The 18,338-nt window shown below is 47.1% G+C and overlaps 1 protein-coding gene across 6 annotated transcripts in view; it reads right to left on the bottom strand.

The window, feature by feature from the left end:
* SLC26A11 (solute carrier family 26 member 11) overlaps positions 1 to 18,338 on the bottom strand; it is an 83,719-nt gene that overhangs the window by 19,568 nt on the left and 45,813 nt on the right. For 5 of the 6 annotated variants that reach the window (XM_063960757.1, XM_063960756.1, XM_063960755.1 and 2 more), the window contains exons 11-15: positions 15,291 to 15,351; positions 15,163 to 15,218; positions 8,587 to 8,727; positions 6,005 to 6,132; positions 5,822 to 5,921 (exon numbers count right to left, since the gene is read on the bottom strand). In XM_063960757.1, coding sequence (XP_063816827.1) covers positions 5,822 to 5,921; positions 6,005 to 6,132; positions 8,587 to 8,727; positions 15,163 to 15,218; positions 15,291 to 15,351 — 486 coding nt within the window. Of the gene's footprint in view, positions 1 to 5,196; positions 5,288 to 5,821; positions 5,922 to 6,004; positions 6,133 to 8,586; positions 8,728 to 15,162; positions 15,219 to 15,290; positions 15,352 to 18,338 lie in introns of all 6 variants that reach the window. The other variant, XR_010243868.1, reaches the window with a different exon arrangement.

The following is an 18,338-nucleotide window of genomic DNA, read 5'->3' as shown; positions in this document are numbered from 1 at the left end:
TGTCCGACTGTACTTGAACAGGACGGTTCTGAATTAAATGCTGGGCCAGGTTCAACGCATTGAAGACCGCCCGCAATTCCAGCATGTTGATCGAGAGGAGAGATTCCTCCTTGGCCCACCGACCCTGAAGGGAGTGTTGATCCAGCACCGCGCCCCAACCTCTTAGTCTGGCATCTGTCATCAACAGGACCCAGTCGGATATCCAGAAGGGACGGCTCCTGCACAATTGTTGGTCCTGGAGCCACCAGTGCAGTGACAGACGGACCTCCGGAGTCAATGAGATCATGTGAGACCTGATCCGGTGAGGCAGGCCATCCCTCTTGGCTAGAATCAGCCTCTGGAGGGGGCGAGAATGGAATTGAGCATACTCCACCATGCCGAATGCTGATACCATGAGGCCCAGCACCTGCATCGCCAAATGTATCGACACTTGCGGACGCGAAAGGAAGCAATCCTGTCCTGAAGCTTCAGGACTTTCTCCTGAGACAAGAACAACCGCTGGTTGTGAGTGTCCAATAGCGCCCCCAGGTGCACCATGCTCTGAGCAGGGACTAGGGAGGATTTCTTCCAGTTGATGAGCCACCCGTGGGCTTGTAGAAACCGGACAGTCATATCCAGATGACGTAGGAGAAGTTCTGGGGAATTTGCCAGGATTAACAAGTCGTCCAGATATGGCAGGATCCTGACCCCTTGATGGCGGAGTACCACCGTCATCACCGCCATAACTTTGGTGAAGACTCGCGGAGCAGTTGTTAAACCAAAAGGTAACGCCCGAAACTGGTAATAGAGGTTGCCAATCGCAAACCTCAGGTATTGCGGATGTGACACTGCTATAGGAATATGCAGGTAAGCATCCTGTATGTCCAGGGAGACCATGTAATCCCCAGGTTCCAAGGCCAGAACTATAGAGTGAAGGGTTTCCATAAGGAACTTGGAAACTTTCACAAACCTGTTCAATGCCTTGAGATTGAGAATGGGCCGAGAGGACCCATTCGGTTTCGGGACTAGAAACAGCGGAGAATAGTACCCCCGGCCCCTCTGAGCAAGAGGCACCTGTACTACGACTCCTGTATCCAGGAGGGTCTGTACCAAAGAATGTAGAGCGTTTGCCTGTCTGGTCCAACGGGACGTCTGTCAGGCAAAATCGATGAGGGGGACGGTTTTTGAAGGCTATGGCGTAACCTCGAGTGACGACTTCCCGTACCCAGGCATCTGAAGTGGTCTTCAACCATTCCTGGGTATACCCTAGAAGCCAGCCCCTCACCCAGGGATCCCCCAGGGGGAGGCCCGCCCCGTCATGCGGTAGGCTTATCAGTCTTGGAAGCTGGCTGACAGGCAGCCCAGGCTCTTTTGGGCTTCGGCTTACCAGGTTTGGAAGTGCGGGCCTGCTTGTTGTACGCCTGACCTTTTGCTTTTCCTGAAGGACGAAAAGGGCGAAAGGAAGTACCTTTAGCCTTCGACACAGAAGGAGCGGTACTTGGCAGATAGTGGCTGACTTGGCTACTGCCAAAACTGCCTATCTTATTTAAGTCCTCCCCAAACAGAATATCTCCCTTGAAAGGGAGTACCTCTAGGGTTTTTCTAGAGTCCAGATCAACAGACCAGGATCTCAGCCACAATATCCGGCGAGCCAGGACTGATGTAATAGAGGCCTTGGCTGCTAGAATACCGGCATTAGAAGCCGCCTCTTTAATATAGTGAGAAGCTGTGACAATATATGACAAGCATTGTCTAGCATGGTCAGAAGAGATTTCAGCTTCCAACTCTAGGGCCCATGCTTCAATAGCCTCTGCAGCCCATGTTGCTGCAATAGTGGGCCTTTGTGCAGCACCCATGAGGGTATAAATCGCTTTCAGACAACCCTCCACACGTTTATCCGTAGGCTCTTTTAGAGATGTGACGGTAGTGACAGGTAGAGCTGAGGAAACCAACATCCTAGCCACATGCGAGTCTACTGGAGGAGGCGTTTCCCAATTTTTAGACAGCTCTGGCGCGAGGGGATAGCGAGCCAGCATCTTCTTCTGAGGCACAAACTTCTTTCCCGGGTTTCCCCAGAGTTCCTGACGTATATCCACTAGGTGGTCAGAGTGAGGTAAAACTTGTTTAACCACCTTCTGACGCTTGAACCTATCTGGTTTCTTAGGAGGGACGGATGCCTCGGAATCATCCGTAATCTGTAAAATCAATTTAATAGCCTCCAAAAGATCAGGAACATCCACATGTGAACTACCCTCCCCATCAGCAGTATCTATGTCAGAATCTGTGGGGTCAGTGTAAGCGCCATCTTCATCAGACGAGGTGTCAGTGACAGCAGTGGATTGTGAGGAGATAAGAGCTTGCTTAGAGGACCCCTTGGTCTTAGGCGAGCGAGGGTCAGACTTTTTAGTAGTCAAGGACTGGTTCAATTTCTTCAATTTAGCAGATAAATTATCCGCCCACGGCGGGTTAGCTGCGGGGACCACATACGGTTGCACCGGCATAGGAGGTCCCCATAGGGGATGTTAGTTTAGTAACTAGCGTATGTAGAAGCGTGGAGAAAGTAGCCCATGGTGGGTCATTATGTACCCCCGTTGCCACAGTCCCACTGCGGGGCAAGGAGCCCCCAGAACCAGAGCCCACAGCTGCTATAGTCTCCTCATAGGGTTATGTGGCTTCAGCAACACCGGCAGTGTGTTCAGCCTTAGAACCGTTACCTTCAGAAGCAGACATGATATAACTTGCAGTATCATGTAACACCGTATGATTGTCAGCAGCACAATACCTCTTGCCCAAACCCCTGCGCAGTGTAGTCAGCGCAAGCAAAGATACAACAGAGATATGGTGAATAAAATCACAGAGAAAAATACGTATTAAAGTATATCTTGTGAAAATCCTATATAATTATAAAACCTGACACACCAAGCCACCTTAGGTTATAGAATATAGGGATAGCAAGTTGAGTGAGAGACACGAAATGGAAACCACTCAGCAAGCTAATGCACACACATATAGTCACATGTAAACAATGCGGAGGTTATTACTAACAATAATACTGCACTGGACCAGCTTATATAGCTATGTAGTCAATAGATATACATCCAGTTCTTACTGTGCAGTGTTATATCACAGGGTACTTGTACCAGAGAACCCCGACTAAATGCACTCTCTTAACTAACATTGTCTAATTGACATGTAGAATACTTAAGTGTCATGTAAAGTCACAGCGCTGACAACCAGTCGGCTTTACAAAGGAGGATTTGCCCAAGCAGTCCCAGGAACAGTGTAGCTGAGAGAAATGGCGCCCAAACACTGACAGGGAGTGAGGGAGAGATACATATGCAGCTCCAGGGCAGGAACATTTACTGGAAATGGCGCAGGGGGGGGGGGGGGCCTCCAGGCCTAAGCCTTATCCCCTCTGCTGGCAAAACCACCTGGTACTGCGGGCTACATACAAAAAGGTTTTAAGAGAAAACCTGACCTGCACCCATGCCCTGGTGATCTAGTGGGATCGCCTGTACTGCCACTGTGTCCACCGCCAGAGCGTGCGGCCCGCGATAAAGTACGGGTCCTGCGAGCGGGACCCACTCACCACCTCCCGAAGCGCGGCCACGCGATCCTGGAGAGCCCCCTTCGTGTGTGCCTGACCAGAAGGAAACCGGAGCCTCCTGCTGTAGGTACCCGGCAACCAGGGCGCGGGAGTGTACAGCGCCGCTGGGGAGAGATGGAGCTGCAGCAGAGAATGTCACTAGACATGTACACACAGCTGCAGCCCTTGAAGTCTTCACTTTTCTTCTCAAAAAAGCTCTTCAAAGGGCTGCCCAGAGCAGCCCCTCTGTTATGTGCCTGCTATCACATGCTGAGTGTTACAGGTCCTGAATTTAAGATGGACTACTTCTCCTGTGAATATGGATACAAAATGTGACACACTTGGTCTTTTGCTTTACTTTTCCCCCTTCTTTTTAAAGGGGCCCTCTATTTTGAGTAACAGAGCCGATGCAAACTTGAATCCTGTTATCATAAATCTAACAGTAATGCCTACCATGGAGCAGCTGAATCAATTACCAAGAAGACTAGGAAGTAACCCCAAGTGGCCTCACATGGAGAGACCATGGGATTTACATAAAAAATTTGGAGGCACACTCTGAAGTATAGCTGAACTTACACTTGTTTGTGCAACAAAAATTATACAAACTCATATCACTGATGCTGTGTTGGCTGAATATGCATAAAAATGAAGCTTTAAAAAAGCAGTACATAAAAATAGCATAAAGTAACTTATATGCAGAGATGCACACATCACAGGATGTATCCAGCCCCATACCAGAGGCACAGGTGCCATATTTACGTTGGTGGCAGAGTCATTCTCTAGACCAGGGGTGGTCAATAAGTGGCACTCCAGCTGTTGTAGAATTACACATCCCAGCATACCCTGCCACAGGGTGGTCTTTACTTTGCCGGCGGCACCCCCAGCCACAGACTAGCAATTTTGTCATGCTAAAACTGTGGCAGGGCATGCTGTTATGTGTAGTTCAACAGCTGAAGGGCTGCTTATTGGCCACCCCTGCTCTAGATGCTCTGAGCACTTTGGCAACAGAGATACTGGCTGTCTGTGCCATTCTGGGTATCCGGAAAGCGAAATGAAGAGGCCGCGTGGCAGCAACAGCGCTGCCTCAGGTGAGGGCACCCCTATGCCCCCCTAGAAATGCCCATGAATTTCTTGCACCTAACACTTGTAACTGCTTGCGACTGTACAGGTGGAGATGGCATTAGCCATCTTATGGCAAACTCACTATTAAAGCCAACAGATGTATTATTCACTGACCCTTTATTTGTTATAGGATATGGATCATTATATCTATTGTATAAAGGTTTATTTTTATTTTTTTAAATAATCTAAAATCAAACCAAAAAGCAAATTTGTATTTTGCCATCAAAATGATTCATGTGCTGAACTTGTGTGTATTTGGGTGTATGTACCTCCCCAACCCTGGGCATATGCTACTGGTGCACAGCTGGATACACCTCAGCATAGGAGTCGAAATATCCTAGTTTTGCATACTGCTTTTCATAGCTTCATGTTCTTAGTATCAGCACAAGGATGTTCAGTTCACGTTGCACCAAAAAAGTACTCTGGCACCATCTTGTGGTGTTTAAAAAATAACAGATTTTAATAGAGAAGAAAGAAACCCACAAAAAAACATAGATGAGCTCACTCACCCAAACTTCATAAGATCTAAAGGTCTAGCCCGCGGTAAAAGGATTTTTTTCTTTTAAACAGGGACAGCAAAAAGTACTTCCTATGTCTCTCCTATATTACAGGGTTAGAAAAAATAAAATAAAAAAAATAATCAGACAAACTATCAATACACCATGCAGCGGGAGATGCCTGGCGGGAGTGAGCTAACAGGTCCTCTGTAACATTGCTAGCGTCAGACATCTTTTTTCCAAAAATGAGTCTTAGTAGCAATACGACTAGGACGCACCAGGAGACTCTGCTGATTAATATATGGGACACTTGTATATCTGTGCACGGCTGAGTCCGTATATGAAGCAAATATATACAGACATGGAAAAAAGCAGTGGCCGCTGCATTATAGCACTTTGTATGCAGATTAAGAGACTCAGTCTCACACAGATATACAAGCGTTTCATATTAAACTAATCAGCACGGTCTCCTGATGCATTGCGTTGCGACTAAGATGTATTTTCAGCCCACAAAAGATGCCTGATAGTAGCAATGCCTCAAGGACCTGGCATACCAAAAGAAGCTGTTTGGCGCGACTGCAGCAAAGATGTAGGAGGACACATCTGTATTTATTGTATTGGCAACATGATTATTTACCTGTAAAAGCTTTTTTGTAAATAGTATCCCTAAGATATTCGATGGCTGGGAAACTCAAACCGCTCATAACCACCAGTGTTAAGTCATTTGAGTCTGTGACCTAACAGAGAAAACAGCATGACAGTGAAACATAGCCATAGCTTAACAGAACACCTACATCTATCATATTGTATTGCTACTTACCCTGATGTCTGGTCGTGCAATAGGAAAACAAAGAATGACCAGCGAGACTAGTATACCGGCAAGGATCCCATACTGAATTTCCCAGAATGACAGCAGGAAGGTGGCCAAAAATGGAAATAAATCAATCCCTGATAAAAGACAGAATACATCATGGCCCAGTCAGAATCAGGATAGCAGTGTCTTTACTGACTGCGGTCTAATCTAAGGTGTTTATAAAGCTAATACCCATTTCCCAGCAGTTAATAGATAGATAGCTATGAAGCATGTCTAGAGTGCTGGGGGACAGGCTCTCTAATCAATAAGACCACCATGTATATATAGATGCTTATATAAATGTGTCTCACTGGGACAATTCTGGAACAGATTTGAGACAGAGCTTAGAATTGCAATTTAACAGAATTATTATTATTAACAGTTTCTTATATAGCGCAGCATATTCCGTTGTACTTTACAATTACAACAACTGTAATAGAACAAAACTGGGCAAAAACAAACAGACAGACAGACAGAGGTAGGAAGGCCCTGCTCGCAAGCTTATCAATTGGCATTGATACACAAGGATAGGTGCATCTATTGCATAATGGTCCACCAGATTGCTAGGTTCTTAATTGGCTGTATGATATGATCACTCAGCAATGTTGGAAGACAAAATATGTGAGGTTATGTGGACTGTACAGAGAGGTTGTAATTAGATAGGGAAGCATTGAACGTTATGTGGATGGGTCTGGAATTTGATAGGCTTGTCTGAAGAGACGAGTTTTCAGGGAACGTTTAAAGGTTTGGAAACTAGAGTCGAGTGTCAGGAGGATATTCAATTGTTTGAAAAATCAGTTGGGTGTCTTTTTCCCCCCTATCTAATAGACAGGAAAAACAGACACCCAACCGACTTTTCAAACAATTGAATACCCCCCCTATTATGCGTGGGAGGCATTCCACAGAGTGGGGGAAGCTCGCATAAAGTCCTGTAATTTTGAGTGGGAACAGTAATACGTGTGGATGAGAGACGTAGATCTTGTGCAGAGCGGAGAGGTCGGGTAGGGAGATATTTTGAGATGAGCGAAGAGATGTATGATGATGCAGTTTCGTTAATAGCCTTGTATGTAAGTAAAAGTATTTTATATTTAATACGGTAGAATACCAGTAACCAATGGAGGGACTGACAGAACAAATCAGCAGACGAACGTCTAGCAAGGAAGATTAGCCTCGCAGCTGCATTTAAAATGGATTGTAGTGGTGAGAGCCTATGTTTGGGAAGACCAGTAAGGAGACTAGTACAATAATCAATGCGGGAGATGATGAGTGCATGGATTAGAGTTTTTGCAGTGTCTTGTGTAAGATAAGGGCGTATTTTGGATATGTTTTTTAGATGCATGTAACATGATTTAGAGACATATTGAATGTGTGGAACAAAGGACAGTTCAGAGTCAAGGATGACACCTAGGCAGCGAGCTTGCGGGGTAGAAGCTTCAACTTGGCTAGAAACTTAAATTGCTAGTCACATGTATCCGTTCTGTAGAACATTTTATAATGCTGAATAAAGTAATAATTTGTGTACAACTAATTCAAGGAAACATGCTATATTTTACACCTAGTGAAAGCTGAAAGCTGGACCCTCTTGTCATGTGTTAGCTAGTACTAATTCCTCTAATCAATTATATTTAGTATACAAAACTAGTGTTGAGATTATAAAGCACAAGCTTGAAAATAAATAATTCCTCCACCCCAAATTTTATCAACAGTAGTTGCAGCACTAATATACTGTAGGCCTATTTGCACAGGGCTTTACATTACATATCACCTGAAACTACACAGATCACTGCCATAGACTTACACGTTTGCGGTTCTCATTCTAAAGGGCAATTTTGGTTCGTATAATTTATACCCCTTTCACTTCGCACCTCAGATCGTGTTATGTGAAGGCATCAACTTGGGTTTTGCCAAGGATTTAGGTGTGAAAGGAGAATGTGAGTACTAAGAGCTACAGACGCCCTGCTTTCTTACTATCGCAGATGTTACTGCCTTAATTTACCTGTATGTGTCAGATACTTCACACAAAAGAAAAGGATAAATGACAATGTACACAAGATTGAAACCGACAGCCTTTTTCCAATCCTACTACGTCCATATAGTGCAGGAATCATGTACAGTACAATACATCTAAAACACCACACCCTTTATCAGATATACCTGTATTCATCCCACATTGTCCTGTCAATAGAGGGCAGTGATGCATTAGGATCAGTAAAGTTAAGGGGGGTACTCACGGAGAGATCCATGCTTAAACTCTAAGCAATCTGACTAGATTGCTTAGATTTTAAGCACAGATTACTCGTGTGTACCCCCCTGAGCGATAACGATGCGCGGCCCCGCACATCGCTATCGCCGCTGCTAGATTGAGCCTGCATGCAGGCCAATCTAGCAGGTCGCTCATTTCACCCGCTGGGTGAAATGAGTGGCCCCCGTCCTCCCCCCGCATCGCTCAGCACACATCGCGCTGTGCTGAGCGGCGGGAGAGATGTGTGCTGAGCGGTTCGCTCAGCACACATCACTCCCGTGTATACCCCCCTTTACAGTGCTCTTACTTTTCACCTTCCATAGCACCTTGCAGATTCCCAAATCAAACATGGGGGCCACAGCACAGATGATGACTGCAGCAAGGGCTGCTTTGGGAATGTAAAAAAAGAGAGAAGTGAGGTATCCAAGTGACAGTAGTACCAGCATTCCTGTAATGACAGAGAGAAGCCATAACTATGTACTCACCAAGTACTTGTAAATGCATTACATATTGTTTTAATTTTGTATTTATTTTGTTTGTTTAAGTATGTAACCATTTTTACTGTGTATTTGTTTAAAGTGAAATAAAATAAGAATTTACTTACCGATAATTCTATTTCTCGGAGTCCGTAGTGGATGCTGGGGTTCCTGAAAGGACCATGGGGAATAGCGGCTCCGCAGGAGACAGGGCACAAAAAAGTAAAGCTTTTACCAGATCAGGTGGTGTGCACTGGCTCCTCCCCCTATGACCCTCCTCCAGACTCCAGTTAGGTACTGTGCCCGGACGAGCGTACACAATAAGGGAGGCAATTTGAATCCCGGGTAAGACTCATACCAGCCACACCAATCACACCGTACAACTTGTGATCTAAACCCAGTTAACAGTATGATAACAGAAAGAGCCTCTTAAAGATGGCTCCTTAACAATATAACCCGAATTTGTTAACAATAACTATGTACAGTATTGCAGATAATCCGCACTTGGGATGGGCGCCCAGCATCCACTACGGACTCCGAGAAATAGAATTATCGGTAAGTAAATTCTTATTTTCTCTATCGTCCTAAGTGGATTCTGGGGTTCCTGAAAGGACCATGGGGATTATACCAAAGCTCCCAAACGGGCGGGAGAGTGCGGATGACTCTGCAGCACCGAATGAGAGAATTCCAAGTCCTCTTTTGCCAGGGTATCAAATTTGTAGAATTTTACAAACGTGTTTTCCCCCGACCACGTAGCTGCTCGACAGAATTGTAATGCCGAGACCCCTCGGGCAGCCGCCCAAGATGAGCCCACCTTCCTTGTGGAATGGGCCTTAACAGATTTAGGCTGTGGCAGGCCTGCCACAGAATGAGCAAGTTGAATTGTGTTACAAATCCAACGAGCAATCGTCTGCTTAGAAGCAGGGGCACCCAACTTGTTGGGTGCATATAGTATCAACAGCGAGTCAGATTTTCTGACTTCAGCCGTCCTTGAAATGTATATTTTTAAGGCTCTGACAACGTCCAACAACTTGGAGTCCTCCAAGTCGCCAGTGGCCGCAGGCACCACAATAGGTTGGTTCAGGTGAAACGCTGATACCACCTTAGGGAGAAAATGCGGACGAGTCCTCAGTTCTGCCCTATCCGAATGGAAGATTAGATAAGGGCTTTTATAAGATAAAGCCGCCAATTTAGATACTCTCCTGGCGGAAGCCAGGGCCAGTAACATAGTCACTTTCCATGTGAGATATTTAAAATCCACCTTTTTCAATGGTTCAAACCAATGGGATTTGAGGAAATCTAAAACTACATTTAGATCCCACGGTGCCACCGGAGGCACCACAGGAGGCTGTATATGCAGTACTCCTTTAACAAAAGTCTGTACCTCAGGAACTGAGGCCAATTCTTTTTGGAAGAATATTGACAGGGCCGAAATTTGAACCTTAATAGATCTCAATTTGAGACCCATAGACAATCCTGATTGTAGGAAATGTAGGAAACGACCCAGTTGAAATTCCTCCGTCGGAACACTCCGATCCTCGCACCACGCGACATATTTTCGCCAAATGCGGTGATAATGTTTCGCGGTGACTTCCTTCCTTGCCTTAATCAAGGTAGGAATGACTTCTTCTGGAATGCCTTTCCCTTTTAGGATCTGGCGTTCAACCGCCATGCCGTCAAACGCAGCCGCGGTAAGTCTTGAAAGAGACAGGGACCCTGTTGTAGCAGGTCCCTTCTCAGAAGTAGAGGGCACGGGTCGTCCGTGACCAACTCTTGAAGTTCCGGGTACCAAGTCCTTCTTGGCCAATCCGGAGCCACTAGTATTGTTCTTACTCCTCCTCACCGTATAATCTTCAATACCTTTGGTATGAGAGGCAGAGGAGGAAACACATATACTGATTTGTACACCCAAGGTGTTACCAGTGCGTCCACAGCTATTGCCTGTGGATCTCTTGACCTGGCGCAATACTTGTCCAGTTTCTTGTTGAGGCGAGACGCCATCATGTCTACCATTGGTCTTTCCCAACAGTTTATTAGCATGTGGAAGACTTCTGGATGAAGACCCCCCTCTCCCGGGTGAATATCGTGTCTGCTGAGGAAGTCTGCTTCCCAGTTGTCCACGCCCGGGAAGAACACTGCTGACAGTGCTATTACGTGATTCTCCGCCCAGCGAAGAATCTTGGCAGCTTCTGCCATTGCACTCCTGCTTCTTGTGCCGCCCTGTCTGTTTACATGGGCGACCGCCGTGATGTTGTCCGACTGAATCAACACCGGTTTTCCTTGCAGGAGTGGTTCCGCCTGGCTTAGAGCATTTTAGATTGCTCTTAGTACCAGAATGTTTATGTGAAGAGACTTTTCCAGGTTCGTCCATACCCCCTGGAAGTTTCTTCCTTGTGTGACTGCTCCCCAACCTCTCAGGCTGGCGTCCGTGGTCACCAGGATCAAATCCTGTACGCCGAATCTGCGGCCCTCCAATAGATGAGCCTTTTGCAACCACCACAGAAGATATACCCTTGTCCTTGGCGACAGGGTTATTCGCAGGTGCATCTGAGGATGCGACCCTGACCATTTGTCCAACAGATCCCTTTGGAAAATTCTTGCATGGAATCTGCCGAATGGAATTGCTTCGTAAAAAGCCACCATTTTTCCCAGGACTCTTGTGCATTGATGTACAGACACCTTTCCTGGTTTTAGGAGGTTCCTGACAGGTCGGATAACTCCTTGGCTTTTTCCTCGGGAAGAAAAACCTTTTTCTGAACCGTGTCCAGAATCATCCCTAGGAACAGCAGACGTATCGTCGGAAAACAGCTGCGATTCTTGGAATATTTAGAATCCAGTCGTGCCGTCGAAGAACTACTTTAGATAGTGCTCTTCCGACCTCCAACTGTTCTCTGGAACTTGCCCTTTTTAGGTCGTGCAAGTAAGGGATAATTTAGATGCCTTTTTTCTTTGAAGAAACATCTTTTCGGCCATTACCTTGGTAAAAAGGCCCGGGGTGCCTTGGATAATTCAAACGGCATCGTCTGAAACTGATATTGACAGTTCTGTACCACGAACCAGAGGTACCCTTGATGAGAAGGACAAAATTTGGACATGGAGGTAATCCTTGATGTCCAGGGACACCATATAGTCCCCTTTTTTTCCGGTTCGCTATCACTGCTCTGAGTGACTTTATCTCGATTTGAACCTTTTATGTAAGTGTTCAAAACATTTTAGATTTAGACTATGTGTCACCAAGCCGTCTGGCTTCAGTACCACAATATAGTGTGGAAAAATAATACCCTTTTCCTTGTCGTAGGAGGGGTACTTTGATTATCACCTGCTGGATATACAGCTTGTGAATTGTTTCCAATGCTGCCTCCCTGTCGGAGGGAGCCGTTGGTAAAGCAGACTTCAGGAACCTGCGAGGAGAAGATGTCTCGACTCTCCAATCTTTACCCCTGGGATAATACTCGTACGATCTAGGGGTCAACTTGCGAGTGATCCCACTGCGCCCTGAGACTCTTGAGACTACCCCCCCACCTTGAGTCCGCTTGCACGGCCCCAGCGTCATGCTGAGGACTTGGCAGACGCGGTGGAGGGCTTCTTTTCCTGGGAAAGGGCTGCCTGCTGCAGTCTACTTCCCTTACCTCTATGTCTGGGCAGATATGACTGGCCTTTTGCCTGCATGCCCTCATGGGAAAGGAAAGATTGAGGCTGAAAAGACGGTGTCTTTTTTAGCTGAGATGTAACTTGGGGTAAAAAAGGTTGGATTTCCCAGCTGTTGCTGTGGTCCCCAGGTCCGATGGACCGACCCCCAAATAACTCCTTCCCTTTATACAGCAATACTTCCATCTGCCGTATGGGATCTGTATCACCTGACCACTGTCGTGTCCCTGACATCTTCTGGGAGATATGGACAACGCACTTATCTTGATGCCAGAGAGCAAATATCCCTCTGTGCATCTCACATACATATATATAGAATGCATCCTATTAAATGCTCTACATGAATAAAATATTTTCAGTCAGGGAATCCGACCAAGCCAACCCAGCACTGCATCTCCAGGCTGATGGCGATCGCTGGTCGCAGTATAACCACCGTATGTGTGTATATACTTTTTAGGATATTTTTCCAGCTTCCTATCAGCTGGCTCCTTGAGGGCGGCCGTATCTGGAGACGGTAACGCCACTTGATAAGCGTGTGAGCGCCTTATCACCCTAAGGGGTGTTTCCCAACGTACCCTAATTTCTGGCGGGAAAGGGTATAACGCCAATATTTGCTATCGGGGTAACCCTACGCATCATCACACACTTCATTTTATTTTATCTGATTCAGGAAAAACTACAGGTAGTTTTTTCCACTCCCACATAATACCCTTTCTTGTGGTACTTGTAGTATCAGAAACACGTAACACCTCCTTCATTGCCCTTAACGTGTGGCCCTAATGAGAAATACGTTTGTTTATTCACCGTCGACACTGTATTCAGTGTCCGTGTCTGTGTCTGTGTCGACCGACTGAGGTAAATGGGCGTTTTTAAAACCCCTGACGGTGTTTCTGAGACGCCTGGACCGGTCCTAATAGATTGTCGGCCGTCTCATGTCGTCAACCGACCTTGCAGCGTGTTGACATTCTCACGTAATTCTCTAAATAAGCCATCCATTCCGGTGTCGACTCCCTAGAGAGTGACATCACCATTACAGGCAATTTCTCCGCCTCCTCACCAACATCGTCCTCATACATGTCGACACACACGTGCCGACACACAGCACACACACCGGGAATGCTCTGACAGAGGACAGGACCCACTAGCCCTTTGGGGAGACAGAGGGAGAGTCTGCCAGCACACACCAAAAACGCTATAATTATATAGGGACAACCTTATATAAGTGTTTCTCCCTTATAGCATCTTTTATATATATACAATATCGCCAAAATCAGTGCCCCCCCTCTCTGTTTTAACCCTGTTTCTGTAGTGCAGTGCAGGGGAGAGCCTGGGAGCCTTCTCTCCAGCTTTTCTGTGAGAGAAAATGGCGCTGTGTGCTGAGGAGATAGGCCCCGCCCCTTTTACGGCGGGCTCGTCTCCCGCTATTTTTGAAGTTAGGCAGGGGTTAAATATCTCCATATAGCCTCTGTGGGCTATATGTGAGGTATTTTTTGCCTCTAATAAGGTTTTTATTTGCCTCTCAGAGCGCCCCCCCCAGCGCTCTGCACCCTCAGTGACTGTTGTGTGAAGTGTGCTGAGAGGAAAATGGCGCACAGCTGCAGTGCTGTGCGCTACCTTTATGAAGACTCAGGAGTCTTCAGCCGCCGATTTTGGACCTCTTCTCTCTTCAGCGTCTGCAAGGGGGCCGGCGGCGCGGCTCCGGTGACCATCCAGGCTGTACCTGTGATCGTCCCTCTGGAGCTAGTGTCCAGTAGCCAAGCAGCAAATCCACTCTGCACGCAGGTGAGTTCACTACTTCTCCCCTAAGTCCCTCGTTGCAGTGATCCTGTTGCCAGCAGGACTCACTGTAAAGTAAAAAACCTAAGCTAAACTTTCTCTAAGCAGCTCTTTAGGAGAGCCACCTAGATTGCACCCTTCTCGTTCGGGCACAAAATCTAACTGGAGTCTGGAGGAGGGTCATAGGGGGAGGAGCCAGTGCACACCACCTGATCTGGTAAAAGCTTTACTTTTTTGTGCCCTGTCTCCTGCGGAGCCGCTATTCCCCATGGTCCTTTCAGGAACCCCAGCATCCACTTAGGACGATAGAGAAATGTCCTTGTAGGACACAAATGTACCCACAAAGTCTATTCCACGCACATGCCCCAAGTACCATCTGTGGTGTGTAAAGGGGATGCAGTCAAAATGCCGGCATTCAGGATACAGACACCGGAATCCCGACCACCAGCATTTGACCGACGGCCGCCATACCAACACCCCCTAACTCCCACTCGGTTGGTGGGACCACAGCACCAACCGCGTGGAAAAAGAACCTGTGGCGAGCGAAGCGAAACTCGCCACCAGGCACAAAGCGTGGCGAGCACAGCGAGCACGCGAGGGGACATACTGCCTCGCTGCCGGTATTCCGGCAGACAGGATGCCGCCGTCGGGATACTGAGAGCCAGCATCCCGTCTGCCAGTATATAATATGTCATAACCTCTGTTTTGCATATTTTTATTGTATACTGTTCCTAATTAGTTAAATGTTTAAAGCTGAAATACCCCTTACATCTACATGTGGACTATCTGTGGGTACACATACCACAGGTGCCAGTTATGGGGATATTTTGGGTATAGGCATTTTAGTACAAGCAAGGCATTTGAGTATTCCTACTATAACAATTTAAACTAGACAAAACATGATGAATCACAGAGTTAACACCCCCCTCCGCCCCCAACCCACCTCAAAATAATAGGCCATTTTTTAAGCCTCTCATGCTCACCTGTGAGAACACCACCTGCAGGGGTACACACTCCTGTCTGGGAGTTAAGCGCTGTCCTAGACATAATCACACAATCAGATCTAGAAATTCCTGATAACAGTTTGCTTACATAATATACAAATCCTCACCTCCCAAAGCTTCCTGTTACAGGATAAGAGGACAGGAAGGAGCCCAGAAAGTTAGTGAGACCTAAAAGAAGAAAGTACATTCAAATATTACATGTAGACAACCAGGGCCGGCTTAAGCCTTGGGGTTGCCCAGGGCACTGAAGACAAGGGGACCCCTGTGGAAGGAGGGGAGGGGTGTATTTTAGATTGCGCATACCTCCCGACATGACCCATTCCAGGAGGGACAAAATGCTCTCTACCTTAATATATATGGATTGGTGTCACATATGTTGAACTATTTACTTGATAAGAAAGGTGTTTCAACAGAGGTGATTGTAATCATAACTTAAGAAGAAAGACCAGGTAGAGAGCATTTTGTCCCTCATGGAATAGGTCATGTTTGGATGTATGGATTGTATATAATAAGAATTTACTCACCGGTAATTCTATTTCTCGTAGTCCGTAGTGGATGCTGGGAACTCCGTAAGGACCATGGGGAATAGCGGGCTCCGAAGGAGGCTGGGCACTCTAGAAAGATTTATGACTACCTGGTGTGCACTGGCTCCTCCCACTATGACCCTCCTCCAAGCCTCAGTTAGGACACTGTGCCCGGACGAGCTGACATAATAAGGAAGGATTTAGAATCTCGGGTAAGACTCATACCAGCCACACCAATCACACCGTACAACTCGTGATACTATATCCAGTTTGACAGTATGAAAACAACTGAGCCTCTCAACAGATGGCTCAACAATAACCCTTTAGTTAACAATAACTATTTACAAGTATTGCAGACAATCCGCACTTGGGATGGGCGCCCAGCATCCACTACGGACTACGAGAAATAGAATTACCGGTGAGTAAATTCTTATTTTCTCTGACGTCCTAGTGGATGCTGGGAACTCCGTAAGGACCATGGGGATTATACCAAAGCTCCCAAACGGGCGGGAGAGTGCGGATGACTCTGTAGCACCGAATGAGAGAACTCCAGGTCCTCCTCAGCCAGGGTATCAAATTTGTAGAATTTTGCAAACGTGTTTGCCCCTGACCAAGTAGCTGCTCGGCAAAGTTGTAAAGCCGAGACCCCTCGGGCAGCCGCCCAAGATGAGCCCACCTTCCTTGTGGAATGGGCATTTACAGATTTTGGCTGTGGTAGGCCTGCCACAGAATGTGCAAGCTGAATTGTACTACAAATCCAGCGAGCAATAGACTGCTTAGAAGCAGGAGCACCCAGCTTGTTGGGTGCATACAGGATAAACAGCGAGTCAGATTTTCTGACTCCAGCCGTCCTGGAAACATATATTTTCAGGGCCCTGACAACGTCTAGCAACTTGGAGTCCTCCAATTCACTAGTAGCCGCCGGCACCACAATAGGCTGGTTCAGGTGAAACGCTGACACCACCTTAGGGAGAAATTGGGGACGAGTCCTCAATTCTGCCCTATCCATATGGAAAATCAGATAAGGGCTTTTACATGATAAAGCCGCCAATTCTGACACTCGCCTGGCTGAAGCCAAGGCCAATAACATGACCACTTTCCACGTGAGATATTTCAGATCCACGGTTTTTAGTGGCTCAAACCAATGTGATTTTAAGAAACTCAACATCACGTTGAGATCCCAAGGTGCCACAGGAGGCACAAACGGGGGCTGAATATGCAGCACTCCTTTCACAAATGTCTGAACTTCAGGTACTGAAGCTAGTTCTTTTTGAAAGAAAATCGACAGAGCCGAGATCTGTACTTTAATGGAGCCTAGTTTTAGGCCCATATTCACTCCTGCTTGCAGGAAATGCAGAAATCGACCTAGTTGAAATTCCTCTGTTGGGGCCTTTTTGGCCTCGCACCATGCAACATATTTCCGCCATATGCGGTGATAATGCTTTGCCGTAACATCTTTCCTGGCCTTAATAAGCGTAGGAATGACTTCTTCCGGAATACCCTTTCCCTTTAGGATCCGGTGTTCAACCGCCATGCCGTCAAACGCAGCCGCGGTAAGTCTTGGAACAGACAGGGCCCCTGCTGTAGCAGGTCCTGTCTGAGCGGTAGAGGCCACGGGTCCTCTGAGAGCATCTCTTGAAGTTCCGGGTACCACGCTCGTCTTGGCCAATCCGGAACCACGAGAATTGTGTTTACTCCTCGCTTTCTTATTATTCTCAATACCTTTGGTATGAGAGGCAGAGGAGGGAACACATAAACCGACTGGTACACCCACGGTGTCACCAGAGCGTCCACAGCTATCGCCTGAGGGTCCCTTGACCTGGCGCAATATCTTTTTAACTTTTTGTTGAGACGGGACGCCATCATGTCCACCTGTGGTTTTTCCCAACGGTTTACCAGCATCTGGAAGACTTCTGGATGAAGTCCCCACTCTCCCGGGTGGAGGTCGTGTCTGCTGAGGAAGTCTGCTTCCCAGTTGTCCACTCCCGGAATGAACACTGCTGACAGTGCTAGTACATGATTCTCCGCCCATCTGAGAATTCTTGTGGCTTCTGCCATCGCCATCCTGCTTCTTGTGCCGCCCTGTCGATTTACATGGGCGACTGCCGTGATGTTGTCTGACTGGATCAGCACCGGCTGGTGAAGGAGCAGGGATTTTGCTTGACTTAGGGCATTGTAGATGGCCCTTAGTTCCAGAATATTTATGTGAAGGGAAGTCTCCTGACTCGACCATAGTCCTTGGAAGTTTCTTCCCTGTGTGACTGCCCCCCAGCCTCGAAGGCTGGCATCCGTGGTCACCAGGACCCAGTCCTGTATGCCGAACCTGCGGCCCTCTAGAAGATGGGCACTCTGCAGCCACCACAGTAGAGACACCCTGGTTCTTGGAGACAGGGTTATTAAGCGATGCATCTGAAGATGCGATCCGGACCACTGGTCCAACAGGTCCCACTGAAAGATTCTGGCATGGAACCTGCCGAAGGGAATTGCTTCGTAAGAAGCCACCATCTTTCCCAGGACCCGCGTGCAGCGATGCACTGATACCTGTTTTGGTTTCAGGAGGTCTCTGACTAGAGATGACAACTCCCTGGCTTTCTCCTCCGGGAGAAACACTTTCTTCTGGACTGTATCCAG

This window comes from Pseudophryne corroboree, chromosome 3 (assembly GCF_028390025.1).
Source record: "Pseudophryne corroboree isolate aPseCor3 chromosome 3, aPseCor3.hap2, whole genome shotgun sequence".
Lineage (NCBI taxonomy): Eukaryota > Metazoa > Chordata > Amphibia > Anura > Myobatrachidae > Pseudophryne > Pseudophryne corroboree.
The sequence above is the reverse complement of the archived record's forward strand: the minus strand, read 5'-3'. Positions and strand labels throughout refer to the sequence as shown.